Genomic DNA, 15,308 nt, shown 5'->3' with positions numbered 1-15,308 from the left:
CTGTTTCATTTCAAATGTCACACGACCCGGCGCCTCCACCACAAATAACAAAACTAGTTTGCATCTTTTGCCAGCTGAAATAATTAGATCACCTAAAAAATTGTCAGAAAATAAAAAAAAGATTTGAGGATTCCAAGGTAATTTTTTTAAAAGAAGTTACTTTTTTCTGTGCTTTATAAGGAGAATAGACAACAATCTTAAAATTTTAAATGGCTTAACTCTATTTGTAACTCAAATGAAGGGTATTTTTAATAAATAATTAGTTGTAATTAAGTTGAGTTAAAAAACACTGTATACAGAGTGATTTTTTTAAAGCCTACATTAGAAACTTTTTAACTTTTAATGTAGCTAGAGCTTTAAAATTTTGTATACGATCTAAATCGACCATTTTGAGTTCAACTAAATTATTTTCAAAATGGCTGAGCTTCCGGAACTACAAAACATTGGCGCCAAGTTTGAAATTTTAAATAGTAATCACACATTTTTATTGCAGATTTAAATTTACCTTCTCAACCTGACTAAAATTTCTACAAGTTGTTGGTACTTATCAGACATAGGTTTTGACATAATATTTTCATTTTCAGAGTCAGAGTAAGGAACCAATTTTATTAAATTAGCGATTTAAACAATAATAATCAACAATGCAAACACTTTTAAGTAACGTCAGTTATTTACAAAGCGTCAAAATGCATACGCGACTTGGATGCACACACACAAATTAAAAAATTGATAAAATACGACTTTGATATTTTTTATTTTTTACGTAGAAATAATTATCAAAAGTTTAAACAATAATGTGAATTAGTTGTTCATATCTTAGGTAATCTTGTTCAGTAAAAATCTAAAAAAAATAAATATGTTGCTTACGACTTTGTAATTCCAAATGAACGATATGTCAATTTTTTGGCTAAAATTTTCATTTGCAAGTGTTTATCTAAGATATCACAGCCCTTAAACCCTTCGCAATAAGTGAATATTTTTTTACATTTGATAAACAAACGTTTAGAAAGATTTTCTAAAACTTTCCAAATTTTCAACTGTCAAAATTCATGGCTAGTATGATTTTTTCAAAATGGTTATCAAAAAACTGCTGTAATTCAGTTTTTTCAAATAGAACGACCTTATTTTCTTAATGGCAGTCGAAAAATATTGATATTTATGGTGATTTTATCAACACATCATATACCTATCGGTTACAGTTTTTGAAAAAAATCACAAAAACGGGTTTTACTCCGTAATTTTCATAGTTAATCAAGTGGACCTTGCAAAATAGTCTCCAATTGTCAATCTTCAATATTTTATTTAGTTTTTAGCTGGTTCATTAGGAATAAGCAGTAAAACAATAATATTTAATTATAGTTTATTATGACTTCGAAAGTCGAAATTTATTTAATTAAAAGTGAAAATAATGAGCTAAAATTCTGTTTTTTGCGATTATTTAATAAACTGTTCGAGATAGATATAGAAGATGTTAAGTCTGTATAAAAATTGATGATCTTTTGATTGCCATTGAAAAAAAATGGTGTCATTCCATTTGAAAAACTGTTTTATAATCATTTTTTTTAATCATCATTTTCAAAAAATCCTTTTGAACCTTTGGCTATCAAATGCTAAAACAAATATTTACTTATTGTTAAGGGTTCAAAAACTGTAATATTTTAAATGAACCCCTGCAAATGAAGACTCAGTTTCAAGAGGCGAATTAAAAAAAGCAATAAAAATAGATAATTACTGTTTCAAATTTCAAAGCTTAAAATGTCCGATTTAGATTGTAAACAAAATCTTAAAGCTCTAGCCATATTAAAAGTTAAATAGTTTCTAATGTAAGCCCTAAAAAAATCGCCTGTATAAATCTTTAAACTACAAAACCAAACATCTAATTAGTTTTTTAATCAAAACAGCTTAAATAACATCATTATCGCAATTAGCAAATCCGCTATTTTACAAAATAACTGGCGCAAGCAGAGAAACATTCTTAATTGCATTAGAGAATTAAAATACTTTCCACTCTTCCAGCAAAATCGATTGCGAGCTGGACCAGAAAATCGCAAGTTTTCCAGAACCGAAATATTTTTCCCCTTGTAAAGTGGGTCATAAATTGGTCCACCCCAAAAAACCGGGATTTTCTCCTAGTTCGCATACTGAATTCGATTAGACTTGCTAAATGTAGAAAGCACAGTTAATTAAACCAAATAACTCGTCGCCAATTTACAGAAACTTAAAAAGTCGGCGCCTTTGTGCATGTTTCGTAGTTTTATTCCAAACGACCTAGTTTGCATCATAAATCAACACTTTCTCCAAAGCCTGGACTGCACTACTTTCCAGCGATAAGCCCCAGCCAAAAAATATTTCGGTTTTGAGCCGCCCCCAAACATTGACCCTTCATCTTAGTTTGATTTATTTCCAGTGTTAGTGCAGAATGAATAAAACATAATATCGCCAAATTTGTGTGTTGGTAAACAGCTAAGGCGAAAGTTATTTGTGGGAGCTTTCTTAAACACGTCTAGAAACTGTATCTCACTCAATTAGTAATAGACTTCCGCGTTGGCTTCCAGGCCTTATAAAACTACGTGAGCTGGTGCGATCGCCACATAATGGGGACCTGGAGATTCACCTACGTCAGGCGGATCCGGAGTCTTATCGAGCCGTGCTTAAAGAGATCAAGAGTAAGGAGATACATAATATTGTCATTGACACAAAGCCCTCGAACATGCAGCATTTCCTTAAAGGGGTTAGTTCGCATTTAATTAAGCCACACCTGAAAAGGGCGACGCTGCAACAAATCCCTTTTCGTTTCCAGATCCTGCAACTTCAGATGAACGACTACAAGTACCACTATCTCTTCACCACTTTCGATATGGAGACGTTCGACTTGGAAGACTTCAAGTACAACTTTGTCAATATGACGGCGTTTCGTGTCGTCGATGTCACCGACTTATCGGTGCAAGAAGTGCTCCGAGACATGGCGAGATTTCAAGCCAACATCAATGCCGACTCAAAGCTCAACTCCACCTATCTGCAGGTAATTTCACATTTGCTGGCAGCCATCCGATTGGGTGGACGAAATTAGTTAATTAGTACAGGCACAAAGACACAAAAAGTGACGGCAACCGACCGCAAATAATGAGCTGATTTGCGGCAAAGGCAAATAAGGAAACACGGCCGGATGCACCCTAACTCCATGCAGCGCCACCCTGCTGTGAAATGATAATGCCCATTGTTGGATAGTAATTTATTATTAAGAAAATTCAAAAAATGTCACGAAACGACAATTTTTAATGTTTCGCCGTTTGTAAACTAAGGCCCGGTTGTTCAGTTCGAGCTTAAACCGAGTTCAACTTTAAACTAAATTTAAGCCGGCACCGATGGTTTAACTAAGAATTGTTTTTATATATTTATATTTATATTTATATTAACGTTATTAATATATATAACTTTATAATTTCATTGAAATCGTTAGCAAATGAATAAAAGAATTCGAAGTAGCAATTTTTGTTTAATTTTATTCAAAATTATAAACTAACATTGGATTGTAAAAAAAATACTTGATTACGTTCGATGAAAAAATGGACCAAAAGCCGAAATTGCACTAAGATTTAATGCAATAGCAGACACCTGCAGAGAAGCTGCTAAATTCGAAAAATGCGCTACAATTAAAAAAAATCTAAAATATGCAGACCAACAATGTTAGAGAAAAACACTGCTGAAGGGCCATCTAACTCATATACTAATGACTTTCACAAATGTGAAAAAAAAATACTTTCAATGATAATTAGTGATAAAGAACTAATAAACTACTGAATTCGAGAGTGAATTTTCTGATGATACACTGAACCACCTTTTTTAAATAAATTTCAGTTCAGTTTGAGTTAAACTTGTGATAAACAAATAAACTTGAGCAATAACAGTAATGAGCGAAGGGCCATGGCAATAACATGTAAGTTATTATATTAAAAAAATAATAAAAAATGTATAATAATATTAATTTACTTATTCTTATTTTAGTATATTAAACTTTTTTTTTTAATTGCTGCAACAAAATTCGACAGTCAAGGGAAAAATCATGTTAGAATTATTGACATTATGTAAATATTATGTGATTTTAAATATACGACAAATTTTTAAACAGTTAAATTATTTATATAAAATTGTTTTGCTTCAAAAATGAGGACGCCCAAGTCTTCAAATGCAGAAAAGCAACAAATAAACTGTTCAAATCAGTTTATTGCTGCGTTTTGAATGAAACACCAGAAAACGATAAATTGCACTTTTTCAGAAGGAAGCATAATTTAAAAATGCCGTGCATGAAAGTATTCCAAGAAATAAGGAAAAGCTCTTTTAGTAATTAATAATTATATTATACGAATGTCCGAAATTTGCTGGTATTTTGCAAATCTGTTTTATGATGGAATGGCATGGTTTTTAGATAATGACTAAAAACAAAGTAAACTATACCTACAATAACATAAGACGTGGACGTAAGTTTTTTTTCAAATTAGATGATTTCAATTAGAAGATTGTAAAATTTTGTTTGAAAAATAAATAAAGTTAATATAAAACGCGAATTGGAGGAATGAAGTACAAAATTTATTTCTTTAATTTTATTAGGACTAAAACGTGGAGGTAAGTTTTTTTTCAAATTAGAAGATTTCAATTAGAAGATTGTAAAATTTTGTTTGAAAAATAAATAAAGTTAATATAAAACTCGAATTGGAGGAATGAAATACAAAATTTATTACTTTAATTTTATTAGGACTAAGACGTGGACGTAAGTTTTTTTCAAATTAGAAGATCTTTAATTCTTAGCCCGTTAAGGTTTTGTCTAACCAATATTAATAATGCCTTTTTTCTAAAACCTTACTTCATAACTAATAGTCCGAAAACGTCGTGATAAAAAAATTGTAAGTGTTTTCTATAAGCTCTAAATTTAAAAATAAATTATTTTTAATAAATATAAACAACATAAATATCTTACTACAGTCGGCGTTCTAGCGAACGGAACACTCAGGGTAGCAGCCCTTTAAAGTTTTTATTAATTTTTTTGCTTTCTCCATTAGGAAGTGGTCATAAATTAATGAAATTTTTACAGTAGTCTTTAAGAGTGAAGGAAATATTATATAATTTTCTTAGTTGTTATTTTTAAATGAAAACGCAAGTTTCAGAACCACTATTTTAATATTTTTGTTTAATAAAAACTGCCCCTTTAAATACCCGATAGTGACAATATTGTCTTCAAATTTATGAAAAATACGTAAAATGAAATGCTGACATTATTTTCTTTTTAAATGAATTTGTAGACTTGTAGAGAAAAAACGATTGATGGGCTTACCTCATTATGGCACTGAACAAATGTTACAAATTTTCGGTGTTATAACAAAATTGTTTAATAACATCTAAATAAACCATTTTATTGCAAAACCAATTATTGCATTTGAAAGAGAGGATTTTAATTACATACTTTGCTATATTTAAAATTGCACTTATTTCGTTATAGTAGTGGCTTAAGCTTGAACTGAGCAACCAGGCTTAAGTCCTCTACAATGTGTTGAAACCTCCCTTTGTAGAGATAAAATTCCCTTCGATTTCTCTGAATAGTGCCGACACATATCCTGGGCAATCTTAGTCGTGACTCGAACATCGAAAATCTCATAATTCTTTGGCCTTATTAAAGGTTTTCGCGGAGAGTAGTAACCTTAACTAAATGGAAGCATTGGCTGAAATCCAGGTCCGCTCGCAATCCCACAATAAGATTACCACGACAGCTAAAGTTTTATTCTTGTCACCGTGGATAGTTTTGTCATTTCTGCCTAGAAACACAAAAGGATGAAGTAATTTCGTTGACACCCCGGTGTGAAAAAGTGGTCGGAGCCATTTGTAGGTTTATAAATGTAACATTTGAGCCCCGAATCACTTGGAAGTGACTACAAGAAAGGTAGTAATGGCTGGAGCATTAAACTTAAAGAACATATCGTTTCCGGGGCTAAATTGAGCAGTGTAATAAATCAGTGAACTTCGGGTCATCATTGACCATGTTTCATCACGCACGGGCGGCCACAAAAGGGTCAACTGAAAAATGAGATGTCGGGGAAACACGTGAAAATTCGGTAAATAGTCATTGACGTATCAATTTTACACAAGTTTAATTAAAAAAATCGATTAGATCGGTATTAGAATTGGGCGATTCCGCAAACCCCAACCCTTTCATCAGCCACCACAGGCAATCGCAAAATGAAATTTCGCGGCTAAACCGCGGCTTAAAGGTTCACCCCAAAGTGGCAAAACATAAAGTTAACTTATCATTGTAAATTGAAGCGGCCTCAAATCTGCCATAATTAAACTGAAATAATTCCGCGATTCCACTTTGGATTTTGTTTGAAGTTGGCTTTGCGAACTGAAATTACTTTCTTCAAACGGGCGCAATAAACAATGGCATAAAAAATGTAATATCTCTGCAACATTTTTCCATTTTTCTTTAGCATCATTTCCATCGTATTCTTTTTATTTAAATTTATGTCAGCACTTATTCGCTTCTGTCAAAATATATTTACAGATCGAGCGTCTCTCCCGACTGTCTTTGAAAAATCAGAAAAGCAAAAGTGCAATTTGTGCAAAAATACGATTCTAACCGTAATATGTTTTATTACAGGCGGAAGCAGCCCTGATATACGACTCTGTTTTCGTCTTCGCCATCGGGCTACAGACGCTGGAGCAGTCACACACTCTGAAATTATCAAATGTTTCGTGCGATAAGGAGCAGCCGTGGCTGGAAGGCCTCAGTCTAATTAACTACATCAATGCGGTAAGCATTTTTCAACGAGACCTCCAATCACGCCCAGTTTTCCGTAAATCCCACAATTCTATTGTATCCCGCTCTTACATGCCGTCGCTTCCGTCTTATTTATGTCGCACCAAATAACACTTTCCCTCCAGTCGCAAAGTTAATTACTTAAATCAAGATCGGAATTTACTAAGCCTGGGCTTGGAATCCCAGTTTGAAATACGTTGCCTCATTTTTTTCGCCGTTTCTAAAATAAATAATAAAGTTGGATGAATCCATCAATTTCCGCATTTTTTATCAATCTCTCTGCTATAACGAGAAAAAGTGTCGGTAAAGTAGAGATGAAAAAGTTTTATGGTCACATAAAATTTGGAAACTCGTCGAAGAAACATGGAATATTTGAATATAAAGATCAACAGTTGCATGCACGGAAGCAGTAAATTTTAAATTTAAATTTAGCAGTAGCTAATTTTTAATCCGTTTAATTAAAACTTTAATTTAACGTCAAACAAGATAGCGTCTTTTGAGCGAACAAAATGTTGCACTTCACACTTCCACAGCGCTCTAAAATATTATGGAAACGTAAACAACCCTCTGAAATTTTTTATTAAAAAATTTTCAACTATGATTAATGGTTTAATCTTTCTGTGGAGAAAAACATGTTTGAAGACACAAACTAAGAGTCTGAATATTGACTGTTGAGTAGCGAAATCTGGTAAGTATTTAGTTCTCATTTCTTGTAAATAACTGGAAAAAGCATCAGTTAATTTATCGGCCCCACATCGTGGGTTGGAATAAAGTCACCACAACAATAATTGCCTCAGTTTTGCGCAATAAAACCTTCATAACCGGTCCACGCCCCTCGGATAAATCACCCAAAGAAAAAAACGCACTTACAGCAGTTGTAAAATTAAATTTAACGACAAAGTGTTCTTTTGTATGTAGTTCCTGTTTTCGGTGATTTACACTTTTACATTCCTTTCATACGTATTTATTTTTGCACCCACACGCAAAATAGTATATTATAATGCACGCATTTTGTCGCACGCACGAATTTGGAGCACGACCAGCGCAGAGGGGAGTGACATAATAGAGTAAGTGCGACAAAATGCGTTATAAACGAGATATCATACAGTATTTATTCTACTTTGCATTTTTTATATCAAAAAAATTAATTTCGAAATTTAGGGAAACCGAAGTAGAAAAAATATTTTTTTGTTGTTTTTAACTACACAGTGTATGTATTTGTAATGTGTTATGTATATTGTTATATGTACAATAAATAAGTTTTGATTGCAATAAAAATTAAAAATAATTAGGTACAATTTTTCAATTAACTTTTGCGTAGTTTTTCCCCGGCGCATCCACCATTTTTCAACATTTCCAAGCCATGCCTTTGTGAAATATTGGCAAAATTGTGTTTATTATAATTATCACATATATTTTTTTTTCAATAAATTTTTAGGTTAATTATTATTATTATTATTATTATTATTGTTATTATTACTATTATTACTTGCACTGGCTTTTGAAGTTCTGTTTGTACATTACTCGAAAGATGTTCGAAAGGGCCACATATCAGGGCTGGTACAAAAGCCTTTAAAGGTTCGTATTTGATTAATTTGATTAAATTATGCACTTGAAACAGGTGCCGATTGACACTGACAGTTCTCTCAAATAATTGTCAAAAAAATTGTCAACCTTATTCAACTAAATTACCCTGGTTTTTAGTGTAATTATTATAGCACTCCGTTGGATATTACGATACGCAAATTGCGTATCGTAATGACCTCAATACAAAACCAAAGTAGAAAAAATAATTTTTTGTTGTTTTTAACTGCACAAAGTATGTATTTGTAATGTGTTATATAAATTGTTATATAAACAATAAATTAGTTTTAACTGCAATTAAAATTAAAAATAATTAGGTACAATTATTCAATTAATTTTTGAGTAGTTTCGTTTGTTGCCCGGCGCATCCACCATTTTTCAAAACTTTCAAGCTATGCCTTTGTGAAATATTGGCAAAACTGTGTTTGTTATAATTGTCGCATATAATTTTTTTTTCAATACAATTTTACGTTAAGCTTTATAATTTGAAAAATACCTAAGACCAAACTGTATAAAAAGTTAATCGCCTATAATCTTGAATTTAACCCATATCGACGATTATTTTAAATAAGATTGATAAAATTGTAAAATAGTTATTTATTTAACTAGGTTGTCAACATTATTCAACTAAATTACCCTGGTTTTTAGTGTAATTATTACAGCACTCCGTTGGATATTACAATACGCAAATCGCGTATCGTAATGACCTCATTACGAAACCGAAGTTGAAAAAAATATTTTTTGTTGTTTTTAACTACACAGTGTATGTATATGTAATGTGTTATGTAAATTGTTATATAAACAATAACTAAGCTTTAGTTGCAATTAAAATTAAAAATAATTCGTACAATATTTCAATTTATTTTTGCGTAGTTTCTTTTGTTGCCCGGCGCATCCACCATTTTTTAAAACTTCTAAGCCATTCCTTTGTGAAATATTGGCAAAATTGTGTTTATTATAATTGTCACATAATTTTTTTTCAATAAATTTTTAGGTTAAACTTTATAATTTGAAAAGTACCTAAGACCAAACTGTATAAAAAGTTAATCGCCTATAATCTTGAATTAAACCCATATCGACGACTATTTTAAATAAGATTGATAAAATTGTAAAATAGTTATTCATGATTAGAACTCTCATTGAAAGTACAAATTACATTAGCTATTATTTTTTTGAAGTGCATGAATAATTTATAACAGCTAATTTTGAGAGAAAATGCGACGTAGGCGTTTTTATAGTTCGGAATCAGCTAATATTTTTTTTATACAACACGATTATTATTATTATTATTATTATACGCGATTTGCGTATCGTAATGACCTCAATACCAAACCGAAGTTGAAAATAATAATTAAAATACTAACAAATAATTTAATTTTTGGGTTGAAAAATGGGTTTTGGAGTGAAAAAAGTTGCTTAATCGTGGAAGCAGCTAAGCTAGCTTGCAAAAAATGTCACGCACCCCCTAAATCCTGCAGTTTATCTTAGTCTGTGCCGGGATAAATAGTGCACGAAAGCAGTACATTTCATTGCAAACTCCGTCTTAAATCCGGTAAATAGCCCGGCTGACAGGAGTTATTATGATAATTTGTGTTTAGTCGCTTGAGCACTACACATGTTCTTGACGAGAATACAAATCGGGAGTTATGTGACAGTTAATTAACTCGAAATAAAGGCGGGGGATTTTTGCCGAAGACGACAAAATCCGGGGCGGAATCGATGCCATCACGCTGTCCCAGATTGAATCGACGACAAGCCGTCTTAATGCGCCTAATATGTTAATAAATTAAGTGCTGTCAGGCTCGCTTCCTGCAAGTTCTGTCGTCATTTACCTAAACTCCACTTCTATCACCGTGCCATTAGTGACGATCGAACTGGAAATACAATGAAATCGCTCGATGTTGTTCCAACTCGCACGAGTATGTCGCACAAATTGTTTTCAAGGAGCTCGCAAACTCATGAACTTGTTGGCGTCAACGGCGGATTAACTCAACTCCGTCGAATGGAAATTGCGTTTAAAACATAGAAAGGACATTCGTGTTTTACGCTCTAATACAAGCATTCATTTCACGAGAGACGAGTTTATGGACTTGCACAAGTCTGATCTAAATTTAACCGCTCCTTAACTAGTTTACAACAATATCAACTCGTCGCTGCTAATGGGAAGGCGCAATGTTGACCGAAAAGCCCCATTAAAACGAATTGAAGTGGCATGAGTGCAGCTACTCGACTTATGTTAACACGTAAAACGTGATCATAAATTTCAAAACTAACAAATTAGCCACTTTGGGAATAATGTGGCAGTTTTGAGCTGTAACGCCATCCCCTGTTTTGAGTTGTGTAGTAAACTGGAAGTTCTTACGTAGGGAGATTAGTTAAGAAAGCAGTTAAAGTCGATGTAGCTAAAAGGAAAACACGAGTAAAGTAGCGGATGTGATTGATGTTCATTGCCACATACATGACAAAATGGCTTAGACGAGATCTGCAGTGTTGGCACTTAAATGTTTCTGCCTGTTTGTAACAGAAACGAGAACAAATTTTCAGTCAAAAAATTAAGTGTTTCAGTATGAAAATAGCATTTTTTACGAAAAAATGTATGCATTTATGTTTCAACCATTCATCACAAATTGTTCTTTTCATTAACCGGTAAAATAAAGTAGAAACAAAAGATTCTCAAAAAGGCCTTTGAATACACAAAAAATAGTTAACCGATTATTACTTCTTAGAACCTTAATGTTTTTTTTTCTAATGTTTCGTATTGAGGTCATTACGCGCATTTTCAAAAAACAAGTAACATATTCAGCTAGTGTTATATATATTTTTTCTTTTTAGACCGAGTTGTATAAAAAATTATTAGCTGAACTATAAAAACGCCTACGTCGCAATTTCTCTCAAAATTAGCTGTTATAAATTATTCATGCACTTCAGAAAAATAATAGCTAATGTAATTTCTACTTTCAATAAGAGTTCTAATCATAAATAACTATTTTACAATTTTATCAATCTTATTTAAAATAATCGTCGATGTGGGTTTAATTCAAGATTATAGACGATTAATTTTTTATACAGTTTGGTCTTAGGTACTTTTCAAATTATAAAGCTTAACCTAAAAATTTATTAAAAAAAAATTATATGTTATAATTATAACGAACACAATTTTGACAATATTTCACAAAGAGATGGCTTGGAAGTTTTCAAAAATGGTGGATGCGCCGGGCAACAAAAGAAACTACGCAAAAATAAATTGAAAAATTGTAGCAAATTATTTTTAATTTTAATTGCAACTTAAGCTTATTTATTGTTTATATAACAATTTACATAGCACATTACCAGTACATACACTGTGTAGTTAAAAACAACGAAAAAATATTTTTTTTACTTCTGTTTAGTTTTGAGATTATTACGTTACGCGATTTGCGTATCGTAATATCCAACAAAGTGCTATAATACTTATACTAAACAACAGGGTAATTTAGTTAAATAATGTTGACAACCTAGTTTTTTGACAAATATCTGAGAGAACTGTCAGTGTCAGTCGGCACCTGTTTCAAGTGCATAATTTAATCAAATTAATCAAATACAAACCTTTAGAGGCTTTTGTACCAGCCCTGAAACGTGGCCCTTTCGAACACCTTTCAAGTAATGTACAAACATAACTTCAAAAGCAAGTGCAAATAAGTAATTTGAGACCTCATTATCCTTCGGCCAATTTTCAAATTCCACGTATTTGCAACAAAAGCCCGTATTTGTTAAGGGATACATTGCAAAACGTCTTGGACACTTTGAGAATACATTTGTACGAATAAACTAATGATGGTTCAAATTATTAATTTCATTTCACTGTCTGCGCGCAAATGTTGTCAACTGCCACAAAATTCCACAAATTTCGAAATTAATTTTTTTGGTACAAAAAATGCGAAGTAGAAAAAATACTGTATGATATCTCGTTTATAAGGCATTTTGCCTTAATATACTATTACTTAATATACTTAATATACTATTATGAAAATAATATACTATTATTTTCTCAAAATATTTTTGCATTGGTTTGTTTTTAAATGAATCATCAGTAATAATGTAGGTATCTTTCTCATATTTGCAGAAAAAGTGCTTTTCAAAGAAGGTTCTTTGACTATTAAAAAAACATTGAACTGACAATTTTTGGGTTTTAATGTTTTTTTTGTTTTCTTAAATTACTGTGACGTTGGCTCGTTATTAAATAAATCCGTAAAGTTTTTCTAATTTTGCCAAAAACGAAGCAATAACAAAATATTAAACCGACAATAATTTATTAGGTCCTCACTTTTTTTCTCAAATAATTTGGTATTGGCTCATTTTTGGGCGAACATACGTAAAATTTTACAGATTTTTGCTGAAAACAAAGCTTATCGATGATTATTAAAAAAAATAGTAAATTGGCTATGCTTCTTAAGGATAATATACATTAAGCCTCAAAATGTTCGAGAGCTTGCTCTTTGTAATTAATAATAAAAAATATAGCAGAGCGAGAACGTCTTTGACTTTTGTGACTTGCAGCCCCCAATCAATTACATTATTCCAGGCTTTTTAAGCGCCCTCATATCCGCTATCAACCCCTATCCGCTTGTTTGCTCCCGAATTCAGATTTATTCCTTCTCCACGCTCGAATCAATCTCCATAACAGTCGCATCAATTTTTAACATAACATTTGCCACGTCCTTTCGCTCCCCTCAAAAATCAGGACCCAAGTTATTAAAACATTAACTCGTCCAGATAATCTCATCGTGATTTTTTCACCCCTTTAACTCGCAAGCTTTGACCTAAAAATTCTTTGAACTCTGCTAAACCGGCCCGAAAAAAAGATGTTGTGACTTTTATTACCGGCAATTAATCTTGGCACGATGGAAAAGTTGGGAGTCTTTACAGTTCGCATTATGCTTAGGTGTTTTATGGTCTAGAATCGGCCGCAAAAACAAGGTTTTTCCGAGATTCAATGAGTCCGGGTCCTTGATTCGGAATACATTCTCTGGACGTGACATGTTTAATCAATTGGCGGGATTTGGCCGAAAATTCGGTTCTCAAATCGAAATTTTGACGGCATAAACAGTCGAATAAATCTAAGTGTAGGAACCAGTTTTTCCGTAATCACATTTTCGCCCAAACTCTTCTCGTAAATTGAGTTGAGGATTCGAGTAACAAGTTTCGGCGAATTTGTGTGGTCAATGTGTTTGGATAAATATGTCAAAAAGGCAATCTCGGTGGAGTTTTTATTTATTAGCAATCATCGGAATTCGGAATTTTACGATTTTAAACAGAACTTGTTTACATTCTTTAGCAAATCGATCGGACTAAGGGCACACCACTATCTGATCAAACTTTTCTCATTTCTCATTTTGTTCGCTTCATTTTCATTAAAGTTCGGAATGATAGCCAAAAAGCAAAGGCCCTAGTCAAACAAATAACTACAATAGTCGGTCGCCAGTAGGTTTCCGCTGAAGCCGCTGAAATTTCAGTTTTAATTTCAGGTCGGCGTCTCACACTTGCACAAAATTACAAATTTCAGCCTGACTAGTCGAGACAGCGTGACGTTTAGTTTCCTGATAATAAAATAAGTAAATAAAATTAACTACAACTCAAAATATTCGAGGCAACGCTGCGACAACTTCACCAAATTGTTTCCAAACTTGTAACATTACCTAGAAGATAGAATTTCCTCAAACAATTCCAACGAGGGTTGTATTACATTACAATCTACTTAAGCAAAGTTTAATTAATAATCATCTGGCCCGAAAAAACTAGCATAAAGACGAATAAAGAACCGTCGCTTTCATAATTAATAACAATCAAATCCCCTCCTTTGTTCGCGCTGAAAAATACCCTCCGAATTAAACGCATTGTTTTCAGGTGGAATTCAAAGGTCTCAGTGGTCCAATAGAATTCAAAGAGGGACGTAGAATTCAGTTTAAGCTTGACTTACTCAAACTGAAACAACACGCACTGGTCAAGGTCGGGGAATGGCGCCCAGGGGCAGGGGTCAACATCACCGACCGGGCCGCTTTCTTTGATCCCGGAACCATGAACGTTACACTAGTCGTTACTACAATACTAGTGAGTGTGAACACTGACACGAATTGCTCACTGCTTTTCTTGCTTATTTATTTCAACGACATTTTATCTTAAGTTCTGGGATAATTATCCCGGAAAGCATGTTTATAAAATAAACTCACCTCATCCTCGAAGTGCATGAAGTAAAAAAAACCGAAAGTTTCAAACCGTAAAACTGATTAAAATGCAATTTCGTTAAAAGCAAAGTTCATCTATTCAAAAATGTACTCCAACTAGTAGAAATCACTTTTGTGACAATTCGTACTCGGGATTTATCACACTATTGAATCCCAAATGCACCAATGTTTCACAAAGCAAAATCTCTTGATTTCTCATCACTTTCCTCGGCATATCAGGTTCCAATTACGAGTTTTTTCGGGGTAATTTTTCATGTTTTTGGGAGTTGGAAACTTTTCAACATTGATTTTTAACTTAATCTCGTTATCCTTAATTACCTATCCGTTCTTAAGTTTCATTGCCCGATTTTTTCATACAAATTTTCTTTCGGACTGTAAACTAAAAGGCTAGAGCAAGCTTTTAGAGAAAATTTCTAGTAAGAGCGCACACTTTAAGCTTTTACGAATTAAACTCACTCCTATGAGTAAGCCAAAAACAAGGTAGGTACACCTACAAAGAATTAAATATTAATTCTTTTAAGGCTGAAGAGGACGCAGAGTTAAATCGAGTGTGCGACAAAGACAAGTAGTAATGAAATTTATTTTACTATTTTTAGCGTAATTTTTAATCCAATTTTAAATCGAAAAATGCAGTAGAGTCTTTTAAATAATTAGAATTTGAGACAACGTAACACTTTTTTGAAAAAAAATATTTGATA

General features: G+C 32.5%; 1 protein-coding gene across 1 annotated transcript in view; it reads left to right on the top strand.

Annotated features, from left to right (window-relative positions):
- LOC655262 (glutamate receptor ionotropic, kainate 2) overlaps window positions 1-15,308 on the top strand; it is a 46,284-nt gene that overhangs the window by 13,681 nt on the left and 17,295 nt on the right. The window contains 4 exon segments of the mRNA XM_015978099.2: window positions 2,556-2,731; window positions 2,801-3,022; window positions 6,647-6,799; window positions 14,273-14,476. Of these exon segments, the coding sequence (XP_015833585.2) occupies window positions 2,556-2,731; window positions 2,801-3,022; window positions 6,647-6,799; window positions 14,273-14,476 (755 nt within the window).

Source organism: Tribolium castaneum, chromosome 1 (genome assembly GCF_031307605.1).
Source record: "Tribolium castaneum strain GA2 chromosome 1, icTriCast1.1, whole genome shotgun sequence".
In the NCBI taxonomy this organism is placed as follows: domain Eukaryota; kingdom Metazoa; phylum Arthropoda; class Insecta; order Coleoptera; family Tenebrionidae; genus Tribolium; species Tribolium castaneum.
Note: the sequence above shows the minus strand (reverse complement) of the source record. Positions and strands in the feature narration are given on the sequence as shown.